The sequence below is a fragment of the Alosa pseudoharengus genome, unplaced genomic scaffold (assembly GCF_046254945.1).
Source record: "Alosa pseudoharengus isolate Yale_2024_CS ecotype anadromous, Long Island Sound unplaced genomic scaffold, YU_APseudo_1.1 YU_APseudo_1.1_scf_11, whole genome shotgun sequence".
Lineage (NCBI taxonomy): Eukaryota > Metazoa > Chordata > Actinopteri > Clupeiformes > Clupeidae > Alosa > Alosa pseudoharengus.
The window spans coordinates 19,505,295-19,528,700 of NW_027468576.1; the positions used below are offsets into that span (position 1 = coordinate 19,505,295).

A 23,406-nucleotide genomic window follows, 5' to 3' on the forward strand; every position below is an offset into this window, starting at 1 on the left:
GAATGTTCAGGACTGGGCGGCGGTCATATTTTGTACCGCTCTGTGGTACATCTAGTTGCCTGATATGTATTGCACTATTAAACATTCCTTTGAAATGTAACCATCACTTCACATTCTTGAAGCGCTACAGACAGTCACTCCTAAAGGAATTGAGTGGAGGAAAGGCAAGTTTATGGTGGAAACTGGTAGAAATTCTTCTCTGTGATGCATGCCATTAGGTCTTTGTAAGATTGGTGAGTGATGAGCTGTTCAATGCTGGGCAGTGCTCATGTCAGGGTGACCTAGTTACTGATGGAATTTCAAAAGGTGCTATGTGTTTGTAGCTCTTTAAGACTGAGATTTGACATTTTTATTGGGGGTTGATTGCTCCACTCCTTCTAGATGATAATGAAAAATTCCAAAACCTCCTTTTTGGTTAGAAATATAAGACCTATATTCCAAACTAACTTTAATGAGACAAATAAAGATGTCATATCCTCTGCCAAAAAGAAGTCACCTGGTCTATGTGCACTGACTGAATTTGGATGCTTTTACAGTCTTTTGTTAATGCACTACACATAGAAGTCGCAGTGTTTTGACACATGAGTAGTATATAATCTTTGTTTATTATTTCTCTCTTTCTGACCATTCTTAATGTCTCAAAATGTGGTCAGTGGACTCTGCACTGGGCGCTGCTCAATAAGAAGATGCCTCTTGTCCTGTGATGTCCTAAACTATTCATTTTAGTCTGAAATTGTCCAGATGTAACAGCTGTGGGCTTCATACCACAAACTGAGTTGGCCTAATAGTTCATAGTTACAGTAGACCTAAGTAATCACATTGTCTTTTTAGTCACAGCAGCCATAGAGTATTTGATGAATGCAACCAGTGTCACTTGTTAACTCTCTTTGGTTGTTCAGGCTGTGAATGTCTGACCCATCTTAGTTCAGTTTGTTCAGTTCTTGGGATGGAAGCCCACCAAAGCCAGTTTGTGGAATTTGCCAAAGCACACTTTCCGCTTTGAACCATTATAAGGAAAATATGCCATGGCAGACACAGACAATGATGTGATCCAGTCTTATCTTCTGAGGGCTGACCAATGATTTATGGCAGGTATTGGCTGATAGCTTTTTTGGAATCGTCCTGTGACTCTAGGGTGAATGGTATCTTGCTCTGAAAATTGTGTGAAAACTCACTTCTCATACCAACCAGAACAGAGCATTCCTTAAAGGTTGGTTCAGAAAGCATAACACTGGTACCTGTTTTGTTTCTGTAAGCATAGTACCTAGTCTGCTCAGGTGTCCTTGGTGCGTGTGCGTACACACACACACTCACTCACTCACCATTTTGTCATTTTGAAATGTATCTAGTATGTCAGAACATAACATCTCCAACTGTTGATTGTTGGCATGATCAAAACGGTCAGCTGACCTTTATGGTGCATTGAGTGGATCAGTGTGTTGAATTTCTTTGACAACTTGTAAGAGTCATTATGTGGTGGATCTTAAACAGGCTGGATTTCAACAGCCTGGAGAATTCGGCATAATTGAATAAGCCTATATGCTTGAGTCCAGTCATGCTGTTTCAAAAGTAATCTGTTCACAGTCCCTCATTATGATAGATCACATCCACATGATGGGTCTCATGTTTTATGGGAAAATAAAAGTCAGTGTGCCTACAGATAAAAAGAATGACTCTAAGTAGTGGTGAGAGAGCATACACATTGTTCTACTGGTAATCAACACAAGAAGCACAAAGAAAGGAAAGGCACGCGCAAATAGAGACACCATAGGGTTTGAATATTTTCATAAAACAAAATAGATCATTGTGTTATCCCAATCATTCTTCTTTTGTTAAGTCGCTTCACACAATGCGTTCCACAAAAAAAATATTTTTCTTGCCACCTCCCTTTTATTTCACCTCACACAGGCACACCGCTCTTCTTATGCGTCATCATAACCACCCAGGTCATGTCAAATCCACAAGACCACTTCCTCCTACTGAACTCTCGTATTGTTTTAGCTGTATGTGGATTGCAACAGCACCAACTTATTTTGCACCATAATTAGGTTAACCAAGCCACCTCCAACCATCTTTGTTTAACCCAACTCTTACGGTATGTTAGGCAGGTCAATATATGAAGAAGAAAAAACACCTAACCTCAAAAAAATTGATACAAAAGGTTTTTCAACTGATTATGATACCTTTAGATGTACTTAGAAACATATTAAAAATCTAGTAAAATCTGACCCCAGTAAAGGGGTCATTTTCAAGATGGCGTCCAAGATGGCCACCAGAAGTTAATTTTGGCTATATCTGACGCATTATTCAGCCTAGGAAAGTGTTCTTCATGTTTAATCAGATTTAGAGGTCACCGATTCATATATGTCAGACTAAAGTATCAGTTCATCATTTTCAATGACTGTTATTTTCAAGATGGCCACCAGAAGCTAATTTTGGCTATATCTGAAGCATTATTCAGCCTAGGAAAGTTTTTTTTTGTGTTTAATCAGATTTATAGGTCACTGAATCTTATGTCACACAATCCTTCATTACATCATGCCACCCTAAAAAGATGGTTGTGAACATCATATTTTTGCCAGGATGAGAAGCCAAACCCAACATGTCGTTTAAAGTCGACATGTCAACATTAAACACAACATTTTGAGAATAAAGTTGAAATATCATGTCAACTTTAATCTCTAGGATCTTTGGTGTCAGCAAAAGACAGCATTCCAGAAGAGGAGATTTTGTCCTTCAGTCATGTGCCAACTACTCCCAATCAGACAACAGAGGTGATTGGTGAATTAAGATGCCAAGTGATGGCTGTACTTTTTGGTGGGAAGTCCACAGACTCTCTGACAACATTACGGCACAACACCCTCAGTAGTAAGGTTGTCTTTGCGTCATTATTTGTGACTCTAGAACGTCTTCCTCCAACTGAATCTGTTAGTAAGCTTCACAGCTTTTGAAAGTTATCCGCTGTAACTGTGTGCATTTCTGCAAGACACTCTTCTGTTAATGTAGATACGGATTACGCCTCAATGCTGCCTGTGGAACATGTCAAAATGAACAATGTGACAATCTGCACAACTTCCTTTCAGAGGACTGGAGGATGGTGGATGATGATGAATAATGATATAGTCATTATTTCTGATATACTAATAAATATAGTTTAAGATTAAGTTTAATTAGAGCCCCCCTAATGATAGATCCCAACATGTATTTGATGCACGCAAATATGTAATGCATGCCTATGCATGGGTTATGGTTCACTAAAGTCATATAACAGCCAGAACTATATATATTTTAAAAGCATACCCTGTACATGAAATATAACATCAATCAAGTTATGTTCCCATCTTCCACCACACTTTGCATAATACATACTCTATTCTGTATAGGCGGATCTAGTGTACAACTGATACAATTTGGTATGTACAGTTCAGGGGAAACAAATTAAACATCCTAAACTATATATTTTCTGAAAGCATATAACCTGTACTGTATATGAGACATAACACCAGTTAAGACATGTCCCATCTTCCTCCATGAATGCACAATGCATTGCCCTCTATTCTGTATAGGCGAATCTAGTGTAAAGTGGATACATTTGGGCATGTCCAGTCCAGGTAAAATAAATTAAACACCCTAAACAATGAACAATGAAAACATATAACCTGGAGATGAGATATAACACCAGATAAGACATGTCCCATCTTCCTCCATTCCATGAACAATACATTGCCCTCTATTCTGTATAGGCAAATCTAGTGTAAAGTGGATACATGTTGGCCTGTATTGTCTAGGGAAATCAGATTAAACACCCTAAACTATATATTTTCTGAAAGCATTTAACCTGCAGATGAGATATAACACCAGTTAAGACATGTCCCATCTTCCTCCATGCCATGAACAATGCATTGCCCTCTATTCTGTATAGGCGAATCTAGTGTAAAGGGGATACATTTTAGCCTATATTGTCCAGGCAAAACAGATTAAACACCCTAAACTACATATTTTCTGAAAGCATTTAACCTGCAGATGAGATATAACACCAGTTAAGACATGTCCCATCTTTCTCCATGCCATGAACAATGCATTGCCCTCTATTCTGTATAGGCGAATCTAGTGTAAAGGGGATACATTTTAGGGGATACATGTCTTATCTTCCTCCGTGCCATGGAGGTGGTTCATAATCCTGTATTGCATTGGCTCTGTATTAAAACACATTGATTTTAATATATGGCTGAAAAAGGTAGAGCATTGAAACATTTTCAATATTACCATTTAAAATCATATTCTTGTTTAATATGACCACAATTTGACATCAATTTCACCCCTGTAGGCTGAATAGTAATTGAGATATAGCCATTTTAACCTCTTGACAGCCATTTTGGCGGCCATTTTGAAAATGACCCCTTTCCCAAGGTCAGATTTCACTAGATTTTTAGTATGTTATTTAGCCTGTCCAACAGTACCAGAATCCATGAAAAAACCTTTTGTGTCAATTTTTTTGACATTGAACCCTATATTGACCCGCTATGTGCCCTAACCAGCCATACCATAAAGGACACAAGACCTCCTCTCCCACCTCCGATTCCAAAACTCACTTGCCAACCCGTTTCAAAATGTGACTGGCAAAACAATACCTTTTTTGAACATCATTTGAAATTATTAGTTAAACTACCAACCTCCCTTGCTTAGTGTTAATCTGATCTTTGTGTCATTTTTTTAACATCAGGAATGTAAAGAGCCTTACCTTTCAGGTGTTATTCATGTTTAGGCCTTCCAGGGCTGAAGGACCTTCCACAATTATTGTAGGAAAAAATCCAGACTTTATTCTGCATAATTAATTAGCCTTAAAGTTTGATTGATCGTCACAGCCCTTTCTTATAAGACAACATTCCTCAACACAAAGACTCAAGAAGCCTGATAACAAGACTAACTGACTCAACAGATGGGATAGCGCCATACATAGTGTTCCTGTGATAACCAGCAATATAACCCAAACATAAAAAGAAACACTTAGTATTGCACAGAAACACAGTATGAAGAAAGCAACCATACAGTTATTCTTTTGGAATTGAATAATATCCTGAAAGGCGCTGTGGCGTAGCTGGCTACAGTGTCCATACCATGTTCGGGTCCAAGTGCCCACGGGGACAGAGGTTCGAATCCGACCTGCGGTCATTTCCCGATCCCAACCCATCTCTCTCTCCCACTAACTTTCTGTGACACTTCACTGTCCTATCCAAATAAATGCAAAAGGCCCAAAAATATACTAAAAAAAAAATCTAATTGAATAATATCTACATGACAGTATGTATGCTAAAAGTGACAATTTGCTTGCTGGACTAATCTTTAAAAAAGAGCTGTGCCCCATCTAGAAGCACTGCCTTTTAAATAATCTAATCATTTTTGGCAGTAGACCGCATTTAGCTGACCTTTTGCACAGTTTAAAAAGCAACTGTCTTTTTAGAACAGACCAATCAAAATAGAAACCTTTGCCCCTAATCATGCGGAGACAGTAGTTTGTGGATAGTTATTTGTTATGATATGAGGTCAGTTACTGGCCACTTTGCAAGTTAGGGAACATGGATACATGCACCATCTAAAGAGACTAATACCTAATTCCTGTGGGCTTTTTGCCAAGCATCATAGCAAGGGTGTTTGCATACTTCCTCATGAGACCTGTCTGCTGTCTTTTGTCTTGGGCCCCTTGAACACTGTGCAGAAGTGGTGAGTCTGTTGACCAAGGCACCAGTCGGCATTCACATCATGTAATGATTAGGCCCCCGGCTCCTCGGCCCGAGGAAGCGGAGCTGATGCTCACACACCAGAGGTCCAAATCAAAGGAATTGTTTTGTTTGAAAACTCATGGGAGTACTTGGGTGAAATGTTTATGGAGCCCATTAAAAGAATGCATCTCGCCGGCTCTTAAAGTCTCCGTCATTTGTCTCTTTGCTAATCAGTGAGGTATTTCCAAGCCTCATACACACATAATAATGCTAATGCTACAGGCTCATTGCCTTTGTCATGAGATGTTTTTTGTGGCCTTTTAGGGCAGTTGTGGGAGATGAATTCTCTGTTTGGCTTCTCAGATGCCTGGCTGCTTCCTAGAAGATAGCGATGGGTCGAGGTTTCTTTTTCTTCTTTTTTTAATGATCTAATTCTGACACCCTGTGTACTTCCTCGAAAGGATTATAATTTTGAAGAGCACCACGTGGTTGTCATGGCTTTGTGATGTGATTGAAATTTAATTTCAAAAGTGATTTTGAAATGGATGATGATGGATTTGGATGATGGATTTCATCCCCCCCCCCCCACACACACACACACCCGGAATATATCAGTCAGTTTGTTCACTGAAGCATGTACTATAAATACTAAATGTGCTGTTTTATTTCCCTCAAAAATAAACCAGCTTCCTCAGAGTCACATGAAGAGAGAGACTGACTGTAAGTCATTGCAATTAGCCATTGAGTAGTCAATGAGTCCATTTTGTAGGTTTCCTGCCATTCCCTCTGTCTCTGTATTTAGGTGTACATGTGTAGATTATTGTCTGTGACTGACTGATGGCTACCCATTTCGGCCCTCTTCTTATGTCTTCCTCTGTGGTTTGGCTCAATGGAGATACCAATTATTTTCACTTCCCTTCCACATTGATTAGAGTGCCTGTTTGTGCTAACTAATTAGTCTATAATGTCATGGCAGTAGTTTGCGTTGGTGTTGTTCCATCCTTTCCCAACTCCCTTGTTTTCGTTCCATCATTGGTAATAGGCGTGGACCAGATGTGTCTGGTGGCGTAAACCAAACTGTGTCACGGCGGTTGACTTGTTTTTCTGCATTACCTCTAATTTAAAATAGATACTGTGGATTAGTCTTTGTAAACACAGAGATGTACACTCACGCCACAGGCTTTGATTATAAGTATGGAGTGGAGGGGAAAAGCAGTCTGTCTTAATTAGATATAGACTTAACCAGTATCTTATATATGAGCATTCATGCCTGTTATCCCAAGCACTGAATGGACTAGTGCATTTTTATTATTTAATTTAATCATTATTAACTATTGATTTTAATCTTTTTTTTATTATTATTTATATTCTTTTCATTTTACACAGTCATGGAGCTAACCAGGCTTACATTTCCCTACCTATTGTACACTCCCTTACAGAGATTTCAGTTTTCTGGCGAATAGTTGCCGCAAATCGGCGGCAAGGTCATATTTTCACATGCAAATTAGGTCACGGTTAACCTTTGGCAATGTTGCAGCAAATTTGCAGCAATGTCATATGCAAATTAGGTTTGTCACCAGAAGTTCACTGGAAGTTTGCCACTATTGGCCAAGTGTGGTGGCAAATCACTGGCCACTAGTGGCAAACTTCTCATTGTTGCCAGAACTGCTGTACTACTACTGTAGCTGGATGTTTGCCTATAGCGGCCAACAATGGCAAACTTCTGGCGATATTTTCTAGTGAACTCATTTGTTTTGCAAATTACCTACAAGTTTGCTGCAAATCTGCCTCAAACGTTTAATTTTTGTAAGGGCTGTTATAACTGTATGTGACTAATAAATCAATCTGAATATGCAATAAGATCTGAAGTGGACTATTATTATAGTGCATAAAGTATAGTATACTACTAATATAAAATGATGTGTTATCGTCATGTGTGTCATTATAGACCCTCTCTTCCCGTTTCACCCTTCAGTAGTCAACTGCTCTTAAAGCTTTGCTTCCTCTCTTGCTCCAGCAAACATGGGGGTTCCCAGAGGAATGTGTATGTATCTGTAATATCCTCCTAAAAATAGTTCGGGAGGAGAGTTGTAAACATACAAGGGCTAATTCGTGAGAACACAAGAGGGAGTGGGGGTGGAGGGGGCAGAGAAAAAAAAAGATGACCCTCATGGAAGAACGCTTGGTGTTCCTAACTTGTGATGTAACCTGGCTTTCCAGAGGGCTAGCAAACTACCTCGTCATTCGAAGAATGTGCTTGTTTAAAAATACCGTTACTTCAACCGGCATTTCTCATTGTCGCCTTCCACTCCCTAGTATCTCTGACTGTATACATCCTCCTCACAGAGCATGCTTCTGAGGCCCACTCTCAACAGGCTGCCTGCCCACTCCAAATGATTGTATAACATGAGGCAGGGTTCACAGAGTCAGGCAGCCCACCCAGCCTCTGGCTTTGAGGCCCTGCTACATTTATCACAGAGAATCAGAGCTCTGTGCTGTAGAAAAGTGCCTGCAGAGTTGAGGTGTCACATTGACGGTGTGGTCAGTAGGTTTTTGGTTCCCCCCTTGTCTTGAGTTTACATTATCTACCTTGTTTTTCTCCCCACCCCTCTTCCTCCTCTCTTTCTTTCTCTCTCACTTTCTTCTCTCCTCTCTCTTTCTTGTCTCTCTCTCGCTCTATCTCTGATTGCAGAAAGGATCATAGATGTTATTTTATCAGAAACTCAGAACTACGGGCTGGGCTCGGAGCTGGACAGGTATGTGAGCCATGTTTGACTGATTCACTCATCACCCTCTCATAGGCCCACACATAGATAAGTGGGAGTGTACGGGATCCTGTAATGGGGATCGAGGATTGTATGTGGCTGGCTCACATGAAGGCCCCCTGGGACTCCTACCTCTCTCGCACGACCGTACTGCAGAGCTGATGCATTGACTGCCGTAATTAAGAAAATAATCAGACTTACTGGGCAATAGTTCAGCACTGATGAATGCCCCTCCCACTCTGCGGCTCCCTCTAAAATAATAACAAGTAATCAATGGATACATTTACATCTTGGATGAGGTCCCTACATTTTAGTTTTAACCTCTGACGAATGGAAAAAATTCATGGTGTGTTGGCTTTCTGAAGAGCATTTTTTCTCACTACACTTAGTAAGAATTGTGTTGCCCTGATTATAACAAGGCATGTTGAGTTTGTAGTTCCACTCTCACTCGAATGTGGTTTGACAGAGTATTGTAAAAGACACAAAGTGCTCTCATATGGCCCCTTCTATGCATGCCAATACATTTTGGAAACACCTAGAGAGGTTCTTATGTGCAGTTATTGTTCTCTGGCAAATTTTCACGTTTCAGCGCAGACTCCTCCAGCCTTTTAACTTACCCTTTCATCTACTGGGCATTCTTTGAGGTCTTTACTGGGGTCACAGAAACCTTATAAATCAGCGCTGATTCTATCTGCCCATTGTTCATGAGCATTTTGTTTCGCTCTCTCATTTGTTTGACCCCCAGCCATTTAGTGACCTTCCAGTCAACCCACAACCCCAGCAGCTCACAGTCGGTTCCTATCAGGCCTTGTCAGGCTCTCCTGTGATTAATGTGGGAAATCCACAAGTGAACTTTTCCTCTCTGTAAACATGCATCCTCATTGCCCTGGTAGAGATGTCACTCTCAAACCTCGGTCTAGCACTGCAGACCAAAGTAGGGAGTGCTCTGGACCAGTTGATACAAATCTGTTTGAGAAGGGTGTTGGGGGGGGGGGGGTAGGTTCTTCACTTAGGTTTGGGGAAAAAGGAAAATCATGGTCGATTTGGGTGTCCCTAATGTGTTTGTGTTCTTTGTAGTTTGAGTTGTACAAAGTGCGTCATCATCGGAAATGGTGGAATCCTCTCCAACAAGTCGTTGGGCTCTGTGATAGACGAGTACGATGTCGTCATCAGGTCAGTAAAACAATAGTGCTGTTGTGACTTAATGATGTTTCTGGTCTGCCCTCAAAACCCACTCATCCCTCTCAGTCTTGCCTTATGTTTTTTACACACACACACACACACACACACACACACTCTCACACACACACACATGCACATTCAGACAGACACACACACACTCTCACACACACACACACACACACACACACACACACACACACACACACACTTTCACACACACACACATGCACCAATCTGTGGTAGAAGATGCATGTGTGAGCCAAGTGTTCTCATGCCGATGGTTCATTGCTGCAGGCTGAATGAGGCCCCAGTGAGTGGCTATGAAAAAGATGTCGGTTACAAGACCACCATGCGCATCACCTATCCCGAGGGAGCCATCCAGAAACCGGAGCACTATGAGAAGGACTCCATCTTCGTCTTTTCTGCCTTCAAGCCCCTGGACTTTAAGTGGCTTCGACACATGGTCTTCAGGGAGAGGCTGGTAAGGCAAACTCTCAGTAGGGGGCAGTGGTGTGCAGGTAGACTGTGGCACTGTTTGTAAGCAAAGTGTGGAATGTAGTGTTGAAAGCGAGAAGCATTCTTCCCTTTGAGCTTGCCAAATGAATTTTAATTTGGGAACTCACGATAACACACACTTTTGTTTAACTCAACTGCTTGTATTCAAAGCAGTTTACCCACTTCTGTGAATCATTTGCTGTGTAATGACAGACCCTGTCTGACTTCTTGAGTGGTTTTGTAAAGAAAAATATTATTCATGTTCTTTTTCGGGGGGTCGTTTATGCTTCCAATATGCGTGGCGGGACAAGTGCCAGCAGGTTAGTGATAAAGCAATCAGCCATTCGTCACACCGCAGTGGAGAGTAGCAAAGCTGTCTGGAGGCTATCTTAGGCAACTGTGCTTTTGAATGCGAACATCTTGTTTACACTCCGCTGAGACTGGCATAGTCCTGCTCCAGAAACATGCCTTACCCAGCAATGTTTGCTGACATTCCACCGCCTCAGTAAAACACATCTATTCAGTGGATTGTCAGGGAGGCTTCATGGCTACTGCTCTCAAAGGAGAGGGGGGACTGGTCGAATGGCTCCCACGAGGCAGCTGCCTTTGTCTGATGCCTAGTGTACCATTTCCCCCCAGGTGAGTGACAGTCACTTAATGATGTGCTTAATTGGCAGGTCTGTGACGGTGAATAGATTCCTTATCTCCTCCAAGGGTAGAGAATGACCATTCGGTGAATTGGCTCCTTCTCAATTTCAGAGTGAGCCCCGGTAAAGAAAGCAGCCTCTCAGTGATTCACATCTGGCCTCAAGTGTCTTTACACTCGGTCTCTCCCATGGCAAAATGTAGCCATCATTGCTTACTCCAAGGATGTTCCTCGGTTATCAGGGATGCAATGTTGTAACTTTGCTGACACTTGTTTGTTAGCTAGACTGGGAGGAGGAGCCACTTACTGCCCTTATATTCTCTGAGTTTCATTAGGTCAACTTTTGAGAAGTGTTCAGGATGCAACAGGGTTATCAAAGCAGCGCTTCCTCTCTCTCGCTATCTTTCTGTCTCCTTCGACGCTGAACTGTGGACAGTCATCCTGTTCCATAGTTGACTCCTTTTACACTGTGAGTACATGCAGGAAATAGACTGCCCAGATTTACAAGACAAAAATGCACATCTCAGTCTGTCAGAATAACTACAGCTCACAGTCGCACACTCTTTAGAGGCTGTGGGATCAGATGCAGGCAGATGGTCCTTTAATGTTTATTTGTTTGTCTTTGCCATCCTCATAAAAAATGGCAAGCCAAAGCTTTGTCTCAAGCACACACTTATGTGTAGATGCACAGTCTTTCGCCCATGGCAAAGACTGGGGCTGTACACTCCCTCCATTAGTCCATTAGGATTCCCACAGCCAAGGAAAGGCCATTAGGGGCGGGCAAGAGAGAGCCGTGCATCCTGCTTCCCCACTAAAACCCACTGTTTGCTCCCTGCGGGATTTAGGAACCGTGTCCGTAAAACAGTGTTTTGGTTAGAGATGGACCTCCTGCCTGTGTGTAGAGAGGGGACTGGATGGGTTAGTGCAGTGAGTTTATGACTCATAAATAAGAGAGTGTGAGCAGCAGTGTTGGAATCCCAGTATCTACCAACACAACAGCACTAGAAGATGGTGTGTGTGAGGCCAGTGTGCTTTGCTGTGCGGACAATGAAAATATATACAGAAGATTTTATGGCATATATCATTAAATCTATAAAGATTTTCCAACTGGCTCATTTAAAAAAAGAAAGATCCCCATTAACATTAGCATTGGCATAGATTAGCATTGGCATAAATTAAAAAAAAGAAAGATCTCCATTAGCATTAGTATTGGCATAGATTTTCTTAAACCATTTGAACAGCCAACAATCAATTTAACTTCATCAATTGAAAATCAGATATCAATCAACTGCTGCATAGCTTCCCTTTCAACTGTATTTTAACATTTGAATGTGTTTATCAGTTAAACGTATGACACATCTTGCAAGGTGTGCAGGGGATCTACTAGCAGAAAATAAATATCGTATTCATAGTAATTATGTTAAAATTTGTGTATAATCACCTGTACCTACGATTCATTGTGCTTTTGTTAGAATGAGCCATGGAGTTCATCGTGTTCTGTACAGAATAGTATTGGTTTAAATACAAAAGGAAGTACTAGTTGGTGCTAGTGCTGGCTAGCCATTTTTTGTTGTGAGAAGTTTAAATGCTCAAAAGTCAGACAAATTGTGGATCAAATCATGATCAAATATTGTTTTTTCATGGCTATATTGTTTCATTTTTTGGATCGATTTGTGATGGTCGGGTCTATCTTAAGATCCGAGACACGGACCTGCCTCATAAATTACCTGTGGGTCAGGTGATCAGTGCTCTCATTTTCCACTGGCTGTAGACATTTACGTGGTGTAGCATTTGTCTCCTTTGTCTGTGATTTGCAGGTTTTGTCTTACGAGAACCATCTTGCACATGTTGCTATAGTTTTATTTGAAAGCTGCATGTGGTGTGTATTGAATAGCCTAATCGCCTGAGTGTTCCCTGCAGAATTTGAATCAGCGATTTGGAAATGCTTAGTTTCTTTATTTGTGTGGTAGATCCTTTGCGGTGCGTGGGTCGCTTGAGCCTCTGTTAGTAAGCAGTTTTTTTCCTGTTATGAAAATAAAGTCGCATTTAAAAGCTATGTTAGAGATGTGTTGTAGATGAATTGTACAAAGGCATACCAGTAGGCTTCGGTACATTGAGAGAAGCCATAGTCGTGTTTTCCTAAGTGGACTTAATGTTCTTTAGAGGCTGGATAAATGTATCTATTGAATGGATTGGCCAAGAGTATCTGTGTGTACCTCGTTTAGCCAACTGATGGTTTTCTAGGTTGTTGTTTGTTTTTTGTATATCTTCTTCTACATACTTTTACAAAACTTCTACAAAAAGCCCCCAATTGCTTTCTTAATTTACTATTTTGGTGGTTTTATCACCTGGTGCCTGAACTATTAGCTCCTCGCTGCCATAGATATAAGGCACATGTCCATTTTATTGATAAGACTAGCTATCCCTTCTAACACATAGGCCCTGACCATGCTATAATCACCTTTGGCTAGGCTACTTTGCAGTAAGAGCACTCCTACTTAATTTGAGCCGCAGTTGGGTTTTTTAGAGGTTTTGTTCCTCCTTTTGATCTGCCATGCCCTGCCACACAACCAGACTAACAATTGGTCCCTCCACAAGTTACCATACTGATGTACACCCCTTTCACAAAATGAGTCCCAATAAATTGGTTTATTTTGTCAGGTAGGCCTGTTATTTTGTCAGGTAGGCCTGTAATCTATGTAAGGTTGATGATTTATGGGCCAATATATTCCTTATTTGTTGAAAGAATTTGAGAGGAACTCAGAGGAACAAATGAAACCTGAGGCTCATAATTTATATATATTTCTCACACAGCCAAATATTATTTAACTCCAGCACAAAGTGTATGAATTGCTCAAAGTCAAAGTGTATGCAGTTGCAGCTTATCAACTTTTTCTGATCAAACTCGTACAGTATATAGAAACCAAACATACTTCCTCATGTTTCAAACCCCTCACTCTTTGCTTTGCTCACACATTAATCCCCTTTGATTTCTTTGAGGAGCTTCCTAAATCTTCTCAGGTTTCATTTCAAAGCAAGAATGTCACACAAACAAAGCAGGAAGAAGTTATACTACCATACTAGGTAGTAGAATGCTCTTAACAGATCTGAAACATTGGTGGTATTTAATATTTAATTGTTTGCTTTCTTTCACACGCATCCTTGAAAAGAATTATTTTCCCAGTGGGCCTTTGTCTCTATAATGCCATCGCATCGTGACTCGGTGCACGTCAGCCGGAGTAGAACACAGGCCCATAATCCGCTGGTTTCAGCAAGACCTCTTTTCCCTCTCCTCCCACAAACAAGAAAAAGAGGGGGGGGGCAGTTCTTCAAACAAACTTGGCACAGCAAAGCAAGCATAAACAGGTGGCCATAAACACGTGCATGGCGTGGAAGATTGTTGTGTTCTTTCCATTGTTTGTTTAACGGGATGTACATCCCACGCTTCAGGCCGGTCGCCGTGAACCCCAGAGCAGAGAGGGGGTGAGGGTGTGTGTGTGGGGGGGTGCCATGCCACGGCACGGTACAGCTCGACAGAGGACGGAATCTGATGCGCTTCGGTGACCGCTGGCAGCCTGAAAGGGCTATGGGGTTACACTGCAGACACTCGCCGTGTAAGGGAAACCTGGGATCACCTTGGCCTGTCAACTGGATCAGCAGACCAAGGGTGGTCCGGCCCACTAGCTCACTTTTCAAACAGCGATAGCCACGCAGGTACAAAGGCCACGGAGGCAGGAGACTGTGGGGCTGTTGCGCTCCTATTCCAGTGTTCCATTTTCTTCTGTTGTGGCCATAACCATTGTCAAGACGTTGTGCATGAATACCTGCACATCTTGTGAGCTGTGTTAATCACACATTTGTGAAATAATGACACTGAAGGGATACTGTGTTCTTTGGGTTCAAGTACATTAGACCTGCCACATTTTCTTTCCCATGAACCCTCCAACCTTTAACATAATTCAAGGTTTCCTTTGTCACTGTAAACTTTGACCATGTGCCTTTTCTGGAGTCGGCCAGGGTTCTGTGTGGACTATAGCTCCGTCTTATAATGCTGGTGTGATGAATACTGGCCATACACATACCATCATTCTACAGACAAACCTACCCAGTCTGCACCCTCTGGCTGGTGGCACAGAGCCTAAAGTTCAGAGGAGGGATGGAGAAAGGAGGACAGAGAAAGAGAGAGGAGGAAGGAGGATAGCGAGACAGAGGGCACCAAAGCCAAAGGTCACCCTTCATGACACACCACAAACTGTGACGATTGTCAGCGGGTATGAATGAGCAAGTGTGTCAGCCTGCTGGAGACTGATGGTGCAAAGATAATGGGTCCGCCACGGCTTTCACCTCCAGGGGCCAGAGATTGAGTGATAGCATTGTCATGGGCCCGGCGCAAATTACTCTCATGTCCCGCTCCTACGAAGGAAAGACTTAGACATTGGGGACGACGCTGTTGTGTGGTTCCCCTAGAGGGGCCAGCCCCCTGCATTACAAAAAATGTGTCAGATGTTAAGAATCCTTTTCAACTTGGTTAAACTACTGGACAGTCCAAAAATGAACGATTTCTCCCCGCTTGTGGCGATCTTTGAGTTGACTATCGTCATTGTGAGCCTGTGTGTTTCTTGTCGTCCTCTGCCGGCCTTGCAGGGCTGCGGTGTGGAGTGACCCTCTGAGCTAAGGGAGCACAACAACATCCGGGGCCTATTACCCTCCGTCGCAGTGAGCCATTACTAAATGGCAAAGGACTTAACTCGTGCTCAAGCACAGCATTTGTGTGTGTGTGTGTGTGTGTGTGTGTGTGTGTGTGTGTGTGTGTGTGTGTGTGTGAGTGCCTCAGTTTACTATGTTTTGCCTGCGGGAGCATTCAGTGAGGCTTAGTCACATGTATCCCGGTAACTACTCCGACAAAGCTGGCAGGAATGCGCCGGCGGCCACTCCTCATTACTTTAATGGCCCCAGGTATATTGATACAGGGTCTTCCTTTTCTGCGTGGCTTTGTTTGCTCTTCTTGTTTTTCAGTGGCTTTTAAAAAAAATACCCCTGGCCTCTCGTCCCTCTTGCCTTGTCGGCGGGGGTATTGCTTTCATTGCACTACAACCAGCACACGTCACTTTTTCCATGCGTGGTGACGTGTCCATTTTTGTTTCTTGCTGCATTGTAAGGCTATTGTACCACGGCTCCAGGTTATTTCCACAAGGACCTTCACCCCCTCGTCTCCAACCCCCCACCCCCCATCCCAACACGGTCTTGTAATTTACGTATGGGGTTAGTTGATCTAATTATGTTATCGTCAATGATGCCCATCAGGAAAGTGGAATGGTAGCCACATGTCAAAACCTGGCAGCACGTATGGGTTTCATTTCAGCACGTGGTTTTGATAGCCGTTATTTACTTGCGCTTTGTCACTTGGTCATTACCAGAAAACCACAGGCTAAACACGTTGTGTGAAAATTGCTTGTTTACCAGAAGTTCCGCTACCTCTCTTAATTTGCGATCCTCTTACTCTTAGAGAAAGGGAAATGAAGCTTGAGCTTCGAAGGCCGGAGAAGGTTCGTGCCGGCAGTCGTTTTTGTTTGTTTCGCGGTTCAGGGCTTGGCGTGCCTGTCTTGAGAGTGTGCTGGCACATTTACGGAAGGAACAAGAGTCAAGATAAATTTTCACTGGTGTCTGCTGTTCCTCCGGGAGCCTTTCATCTACCTCCAGAATGCTCTCAATCAAGCTCAAAGGTTTCCGTAGTCCCAGAAGCAGACAAACTCGTTATAATTTACCAACTGAACTACTGACTCCTGTGTCAAGTGTGTGTATTTATTTACATGTCTAAGGCAGTTTGATACATTGAAGATAAATAAGATGTGAAGTTATGGGATGGTTAATATCTCTGAGGCGGAATTACAGAGACACTTAAGAGTTTATTTGGCCACTTCCGACAGTTGTCCCATCACAACTGCAATCATCTAAAGTATTTCTGTGCGTAAACCTCCTCCCTTCAGGGTTATTTAGAGAGGCTACTTTCAGGGCTACTGCACTTTAAATGTCATAAGTCAAGAACCTGTGTGGTCAATGATTTAGTTGTTTTTAAGCACATCCCTTTCCCTTAAACATGCCAGTGCTCAGTGCTCGAGTCGTTCAGTAGACGAATGGTGTTTGTGGCCCATTTTCACTTCTTGGCACAAGAGGTCTGGGAGGAACGTGCTCTGTTTGTACCTGTGGTATGTTTGCCATCTATAAAAGCTGTGGAATCCGCGGGCCGCTGGCATCTCGCTCGCCTCTCCTTCGCCGGGTGTTTTTATAAAGTGAGAGCCTGTTAAAGCTGCCCGCGCACCAGCTGTAAAACTACCAGAGCTGCCTCCGAGTGGGCCCCCTCACCGCCACCGCCACCGCCACCGCCGCTGCCCCCAGCCTGGCCCAGCGCAGCTGCATGCTGGGAGACAGATGAGCCTGAATTAGTGGCACGCGTCCCCGTGGTACACCCCCCACACCACGCCACACACACACACACACACACACACACACAGACATACACCCTCTCTCATGAAGCTGCGCTCTACTTGTTCAGTATTATACCAAATTCCCGCAAGTTGTTATCCCATTTGCTGCATGGTTGTTATGATTTAACACCTGATTATTTTGAACAGCATGCCAAGAAACAAAGTGTGTGTGTGTGTGTGTGTGTGTGTGTGTGTGTGTGTGGATGGGTTTGGCCACGGCAGGGCTGTGCATGTAGGCCGTGCAGAACTCCAGTGCAGGCAGTATAGTACAGTGGACCAGCCTGTCAGGGAAGGCTCAGGGAAGCACAATAGCTTCTCCACTCGATTAAAGGTTGTGTTGATGTTCAGGCTCGCCCTTGGCACCAGGCCAGGCGAGATCAAAGCGCTCTGCTTGCCTCTTTTATTTGGGATATCACAAAAGCAACACTTTGAGTTATTTGTACAGGTGACTGCTGTATTGTGGCTGCATGGTGACTGCTCCATGTCACCATCTCCAGCCTGTCTTGTGGAGAATGGGCTGCTCGTAGGCCGTGCTGAGTGATGAGCGTGCGTTTTGCACGCTTCCAAAGATGGGCTGGATCAGTTTTCACAAGGATTTTGTTCTCCACATGTAATTGTTCTCAATGTGCCTGCCTTGTTCTTTCTCCCTTGCGCTCACTCTCTCTATCTATCTATCTATCTATCTGTCTATCTCTCTCTATCTATCTATCTATCTATCTATCTATCTATCTATCTATCTCTCTCTCTCAGAGGGCTACAGAGGGCTTCTGGAAGTCCGTAGCCCGTTCTGTGCCTCGAGAACCCAACGAGATGCGCATCCTCAACCCCTACTTCATCCAGGAGGCAGCCTTCCAGTTCATTGGCCTCCCACTCAACAATGGTGTCATGGGACGAGGGGTGAGTGGAGAGAGTCCAGAGATGTCACCATAGCAGACCTGCTGCCAACCTGCTACGCATTTTGCGTAGCAACCACACATTTTCACATCAAAGTACGCCGCTACGATTTTTTACTTAAAACTACGCAAAACGAGCAGACATCCAACTTCTCCGGAAAGCTCCTTGAGCATGTGAATTAGAATCTCCCACAAATCTATTTCATGCGAGGATGAGATACAGAGAGAAAGTGACAAGTGAGAATGACAGGCAATGTATAGTGGCCTCTCTTTATGTTATTTCTTCTTCATTCAACGGTGGGTTAAATGAAAGACTTGATGAGGTGAGTTCGCGTCCCCCCAGCTGTCGTTTTGCGAAACTAAAAATATTCCACTGAGTGCGATTGTAAATTCACCTAGGCCTAATAGTTTGATGTTGTTTTGGAAAGTTCACAGTGTTCACTGGTTGTTTCAGTTAGCATATTTTCAATGTGTCGCTGGTTAAAGTTTTCATAACTAAAAGGCGCTAATTGAATGGAGCGCGGACCTTTCCAAGGCAAAATGCAGCCATTAACAACGAGTCTGAAAGTGGACCGAGGCTAAATATTTTGAGCTGCTCATTGATGAGTGTTCAATTTGTTTTTTCTTTGGAGCATATAGGTCCTTATTCTTGATTATTAGCATGAAAACAAGCGAGAACAAATAATTCCAGACGGAAATCGCGCACCTATCACTGTAGTTGGGATAATGTAGGCCTAATCATTGCAGCCTCACAGATGACAGAAAGACACTGCGATCTGAAAGAAACTGAGTGCATGTGCAAGTGAAATTCTTTAAAAGCAATCAGTAATTTGCATTAGTCAGCAGGTAATAATTGAACATTTAATGTTTTGGTTTTTTTTTTTACAAAAAAACAAAGCATGTAGGCTATTGTGAGTAAAGGGATAGACTGCACACTGACAACAGCAGATGTCCATAAGCCTCTATCTATCTACTGTAGCCTATATCCAGATGAATTAAATATGTTGGCATAACATGGGTGATAGATGTATTTCTGTACAAAATAAATCTTTAATAGTAATGGATTGAAAAGAGGCCACACATAAGAAAATGGACAACATATCCACATCAGTCCCTATCAACACAAGTGTTTTTTCATAGGTCAGGAATATTAGGCTCTAAAACAGATTGTCATCATTATAGAGCTACTGTAAAAGATTCAGTTTGCACTTTCAGGAACACGTTTAGATCGATATTCAACATTAAAGCTGGGTCGCTATCCAAAATGTGTCTTGCGAGTATGGCTATGTCTGCATGCATGAAGGTTGACGTGAGCAATTTTTTTTCTCGACTCGAGGTGCTACTCAAAAAATTCTTCAAGGTTGGCAGGTCTGCCATGGACTACCACACAAAGTTCACCTCACCATACATACCCCCTCCCACCCCAAAAAGCACGATGCATACTCCATTCCACCCGACCCCAGTAACCCTCAGTTAGACCTCGGTATCGCCTCAGGGTTTAAACATAATTTAGGGTTTACAATGCTCACTTTGAGACTGAAGAGAAGGATTCCCTATTGAGTTTTCTCATGCCTCCTGAGCCTCTCTTCTTTAGTGTGGCTCAGGCGGAAAAGCACCAGATTAGTGTTTGGGATGTTGACCCATAACAGAAGGTCTAGGCTGATTTTTTTGACTCTAGCGCTCAATGTCACAGCCCCTAAGCCAGGAAGATGTGAACTTCCTAATCCGCCTCTAGGAGTCATACAGTGACTCAGTCACTTTCAGGTCCAAGAGTTCTATTATGCATTATCTGTGATGCCCTTCGCTCACTCTAATTGTTATTGGGGTCACCATGGAGACGGGCTTTGGAGGAGGGCGTGGGGGTGTGCTGGGTAGAGAGAGGGCTTTAGGTGTGATGCGTTTCCAGTTATCGGTGGCCACACAGCGCGGCCGCTGAAGGGGATTAGTAGAGCCGCCGTGAGCTCGGTGCAGATAAAGCCTTTCAGCAGGAACCTGCATGGCCTGTACAGCTCACACACCACGTGTCTGTCAGAAGGGCCCCTGTGTGTGTGTGTGTGTGTGTGTGTGTGTGTGTCTGAGTGTGTGCATGCACGCCTGTGCTAGAACATCGGTTCTGGAGATAAAGCTCATCCCCACACAGCCCAGCTGATAAGTCCATCACTCAGGGTGTTGGTCTATCTCCACCTCGGGCTGCGCTCTCCCCTCAGCCCTTATTTGTAGCTACTTGCTTGGCGGGGCTTTATCAGCGAGCCTGCTGGACTCACTGTGCAGACAGAGCGCACGCCACTGGGAATAATCCGCCTCTATGAGGGCTACAGCCAGACCACATGGTGCTTTTCCCTGACTTCATTCATGATTAGACAGACCTCTCCCCGCTTTCATTTATGACCTTTACTCTTTCGTCTCCTATCCAATTTTCTTTTTCAATGGATTACATGAGATGAAATCTGATAATGAAAAAAACTGTCTCAGTGGATGACTTGTGACTCCTTTTTTTCCCCCCCTCTTTCCCCTTGCAGAACATTCCTACCCTGGGGACCGTTGCCATAACGATGGCCCTCCATAATTGCGATGAGGTATCCGTGGCCGGATTCGGCTACGACATGAACACCCCCCACGCGCCGCTCCACTACTACGAAAAAGTCAAGATGTCAGCCATCAAAGAGGTACTCCATCTCACTCGCTCGTCTCCTCCCCCTCCCCTCCACACACAAAGTCTTGCCTCGTGAATGGAAAGAAGTGTGTCATGTTTGAGTCAGCCGGCCGTCCTCGTCCTCGTATCCAGGCCCAGGCTGACATTTATCCAAAGCACCGTAATGATCTGTTCAAGATGGCCCAGCCATACACAAGAGTTTGACCCCAACCGTCTGTGGAAGACATTGTCCCACTGGTTGTCTCAGAGGGGTATTTTTTGACTTGATTGTGTTGTGAGCGTCAGACCCAAGTTCCTGAGCGCTGAGACAAAGGGACAGACGTGTCCTTATAAAGGATGAGAGGCAACACAGTGGTATTGTTAGTGCTACCCCATTCCAGCAGGCGTTGAGCATTTGTTTAAAATTATCTTTAGGTCACACGACCGAATGGCTCAGTGCTTGCTGTGTAGCCAGCGAACCTGTTTAGCTTGTCCTTTTTTTAAATAATAACATAAACAATATGTACATATGAATGGAGCGTCTTTCTGAAATATTTGAACTATTTCACCTCTATTCAGTGCTTTACATTAGGACTTATGGATGGCTCTTCTGGTATTCTAAAATGCAACAAAAGTCTTTTGAAAGTGAAAGAAGCTGTAGAAAGTGAATGCAAAAATTTTGGTGGGTGGGGGAAAGTAAAACCATACTATACTTTTCAGTGTATATTACAACAGCACCATTTAAATGTATTTAATCATATTTAATTAATTCATAACAGTTCAATTAATCCGACTTTTTTGAATGTTTTCATTCATCCGGTTCAGAATGAGCAACAGGCTGGAACATTATCCAGTACATGTCCTCAGTGTAAGGGCCGAGTGTGTGCGCATAGCAGCGCTGAAACGCCCAGGTTGGCTTGAAAGCAGCAGGGAATCCCGGCTCCTTGTGCTGATGAATCATCGAGTAAATCACATGACCCCAGCCACCATCTTGTTTCAGTGCCCTTATGGGAACCGCCTTTACGCCCACCCGCTCTCCAGACTGCTGAAACATCAGCCGTGGTGTTAGCATTCCGCGCTGAGTGTGTGTGTGTGTGTCTATGTCTATGTGTCTGTGAGTATGTGTGTGTGTGTGCGCGCTGTGCATCCGTCTCTCTCTCTCTCTCTCTCTCTCTCTCTCTCTCTCTCTCTCTCTCTCTCTCTCTCTCTCTCTCTCTCTCGGTCCCCAACACGTCTTGCTGTTTAGCTTTAAGAGTTTACCCCAGCGGGGAGGAAGTTTATGTTGACCTTTTTCCCTGGGAAAGCACTCCATCTCTCTCCTGTGCTCTTTTAAGGCGACGCATTTACTTTCCCCTCCACAGGAGCGGGAAGCCTCACCCCGGCCACGGAGTGGGCTCAAGAGCCCCAAGGAGCTGCTGGGGTGTCGCTCACGGAGATATGAAGTGTGTGTCTGTGTGTATAAAGAGTGTGCGTGGCCACCTGATCCTTCGCTTAAATACACAGGTCGTAAATCACTCTTAGGCCGAGGGACAGCCGGGCTGGAGAGCCGCTTCCTTAGCATGACATGTGATCCAGTTCTGCACCCAGTGGCACCACACTCACAACCCCCTCCCCCCCTCCCAATTCGCTGCCTCACCCTGTCTCTCTCTCTCTCTCTCTCTCTCTCTCTCTCTCTCTCTCTCTCTCTCTCTCTCTCTCTCTCTCTCTCTCTCTCTCTCTCTCTGTCTGTCTGTCTGTCTGTGTCTGTCTGTCTGTCTGTGTTTGTGTCTGTCTGTCTGTCTGTTTTTGTCTGTGTATCACTCCCCCTCATCTTTCTCAGTGCCTGTCTCTTTCTCTTCATTCTTCTACCTACACCTCTCTTCACCCTCTCTCTCTCTCTCTCTCTCTCTCTCTCTCTCTCTCTTCACCCTCTCTCTCTCTCTCTCTCTCTCTCTCTTTCCTTACATACCCTGCCCTAGTCTCTCTGGTTTCAGCTCGCCGTGACACCGGCCCACCTCTTGGGCTGCAGCCTCCGTCCTCCTGAATTATTCAAGGACACTTATTGTTCTAGCGCGTAACCCAGGGGCAGGGACGGAGTTCCAGGCACTCGACCCTGTGATCTTCGCAGACCCCGCGTATCGCGCAAGGATTGCGCAGACCTGATACCCCACCACACCTCACCCCATCCCCCCAAACCCAAGAGCAGAGGGATGAGGTGGGGGATGGGGGGGCCTTCCAGCTCATCGGAAGCACTTGACTGATGGCTAGGTCCACTGTTTATGAACCAAAACAGGAATGAAACAGTCATTCATATCATGTGTCCAGTGTCCTGGAGACACTCTGTCTGTCGAGTGCCGCCTTAGTTTGTTTTAAGATACGCAGTCAAAGATAAAGCCTTTTCGTGCACGTTGGAAAAACATTAGATGGCCTCTCCAAAAACCACATTCATATTACATATTTGCTATCAACTACTTTATGCTGCCAAAATCAGGGAACATGCTCTTTGTAAACAAGTGAGTGAGGCACTTAGTTGTGTACTTTCGTAATGAGTAAATATAAATTCTGCAGATTAAGATTAAAGAGATGAGAGCTATGAGTATTTCAGGTGC

The 23,406-nt window shown here is 43.7% G+C and overlaps 1 protein-coding gene across 5 annotated transcripts in view; it reads left to right on the plus strand.

Annotated features, from left to right (window-relative positions):
• The window catches only part of LOC143116907 (CMP-N-acetylneuraminate-beta-1,4-galactoside alpha-2,3-sialyltransferase-like), a 45,507-nt gene that overhangs the window by 16,483 nt on the left and 5,618 nt on the right, over positions 1-23,406 (plus strand). For all 5 annotated transcript variants that reach the window (XM_076278273.1, XM_076278274.1, XM_076278272.1 and 2 more), the window contains 5 exons: positions 8,413-8,476; positions 9,563-9,658; positions 9,962-10,148; positions 18,044-18,190; positions 20,706-20,852. In XM_076278273.1, coding sequence (XP_076134388.1) covers positions 8,413-8,476; positions 9,563-9,658; positions 9,962-10,148; positions 18,044-18,190; positions 20,706-20,852 — 641 coding nt within the window. The remainder of the gene's footprint in view (positions 1-8,412; positions 8,477-9,562; positions 9,659-9,961; positions 10,149-18,043; positions 18,191-20,705; positions 20,853-23,406) is intronic.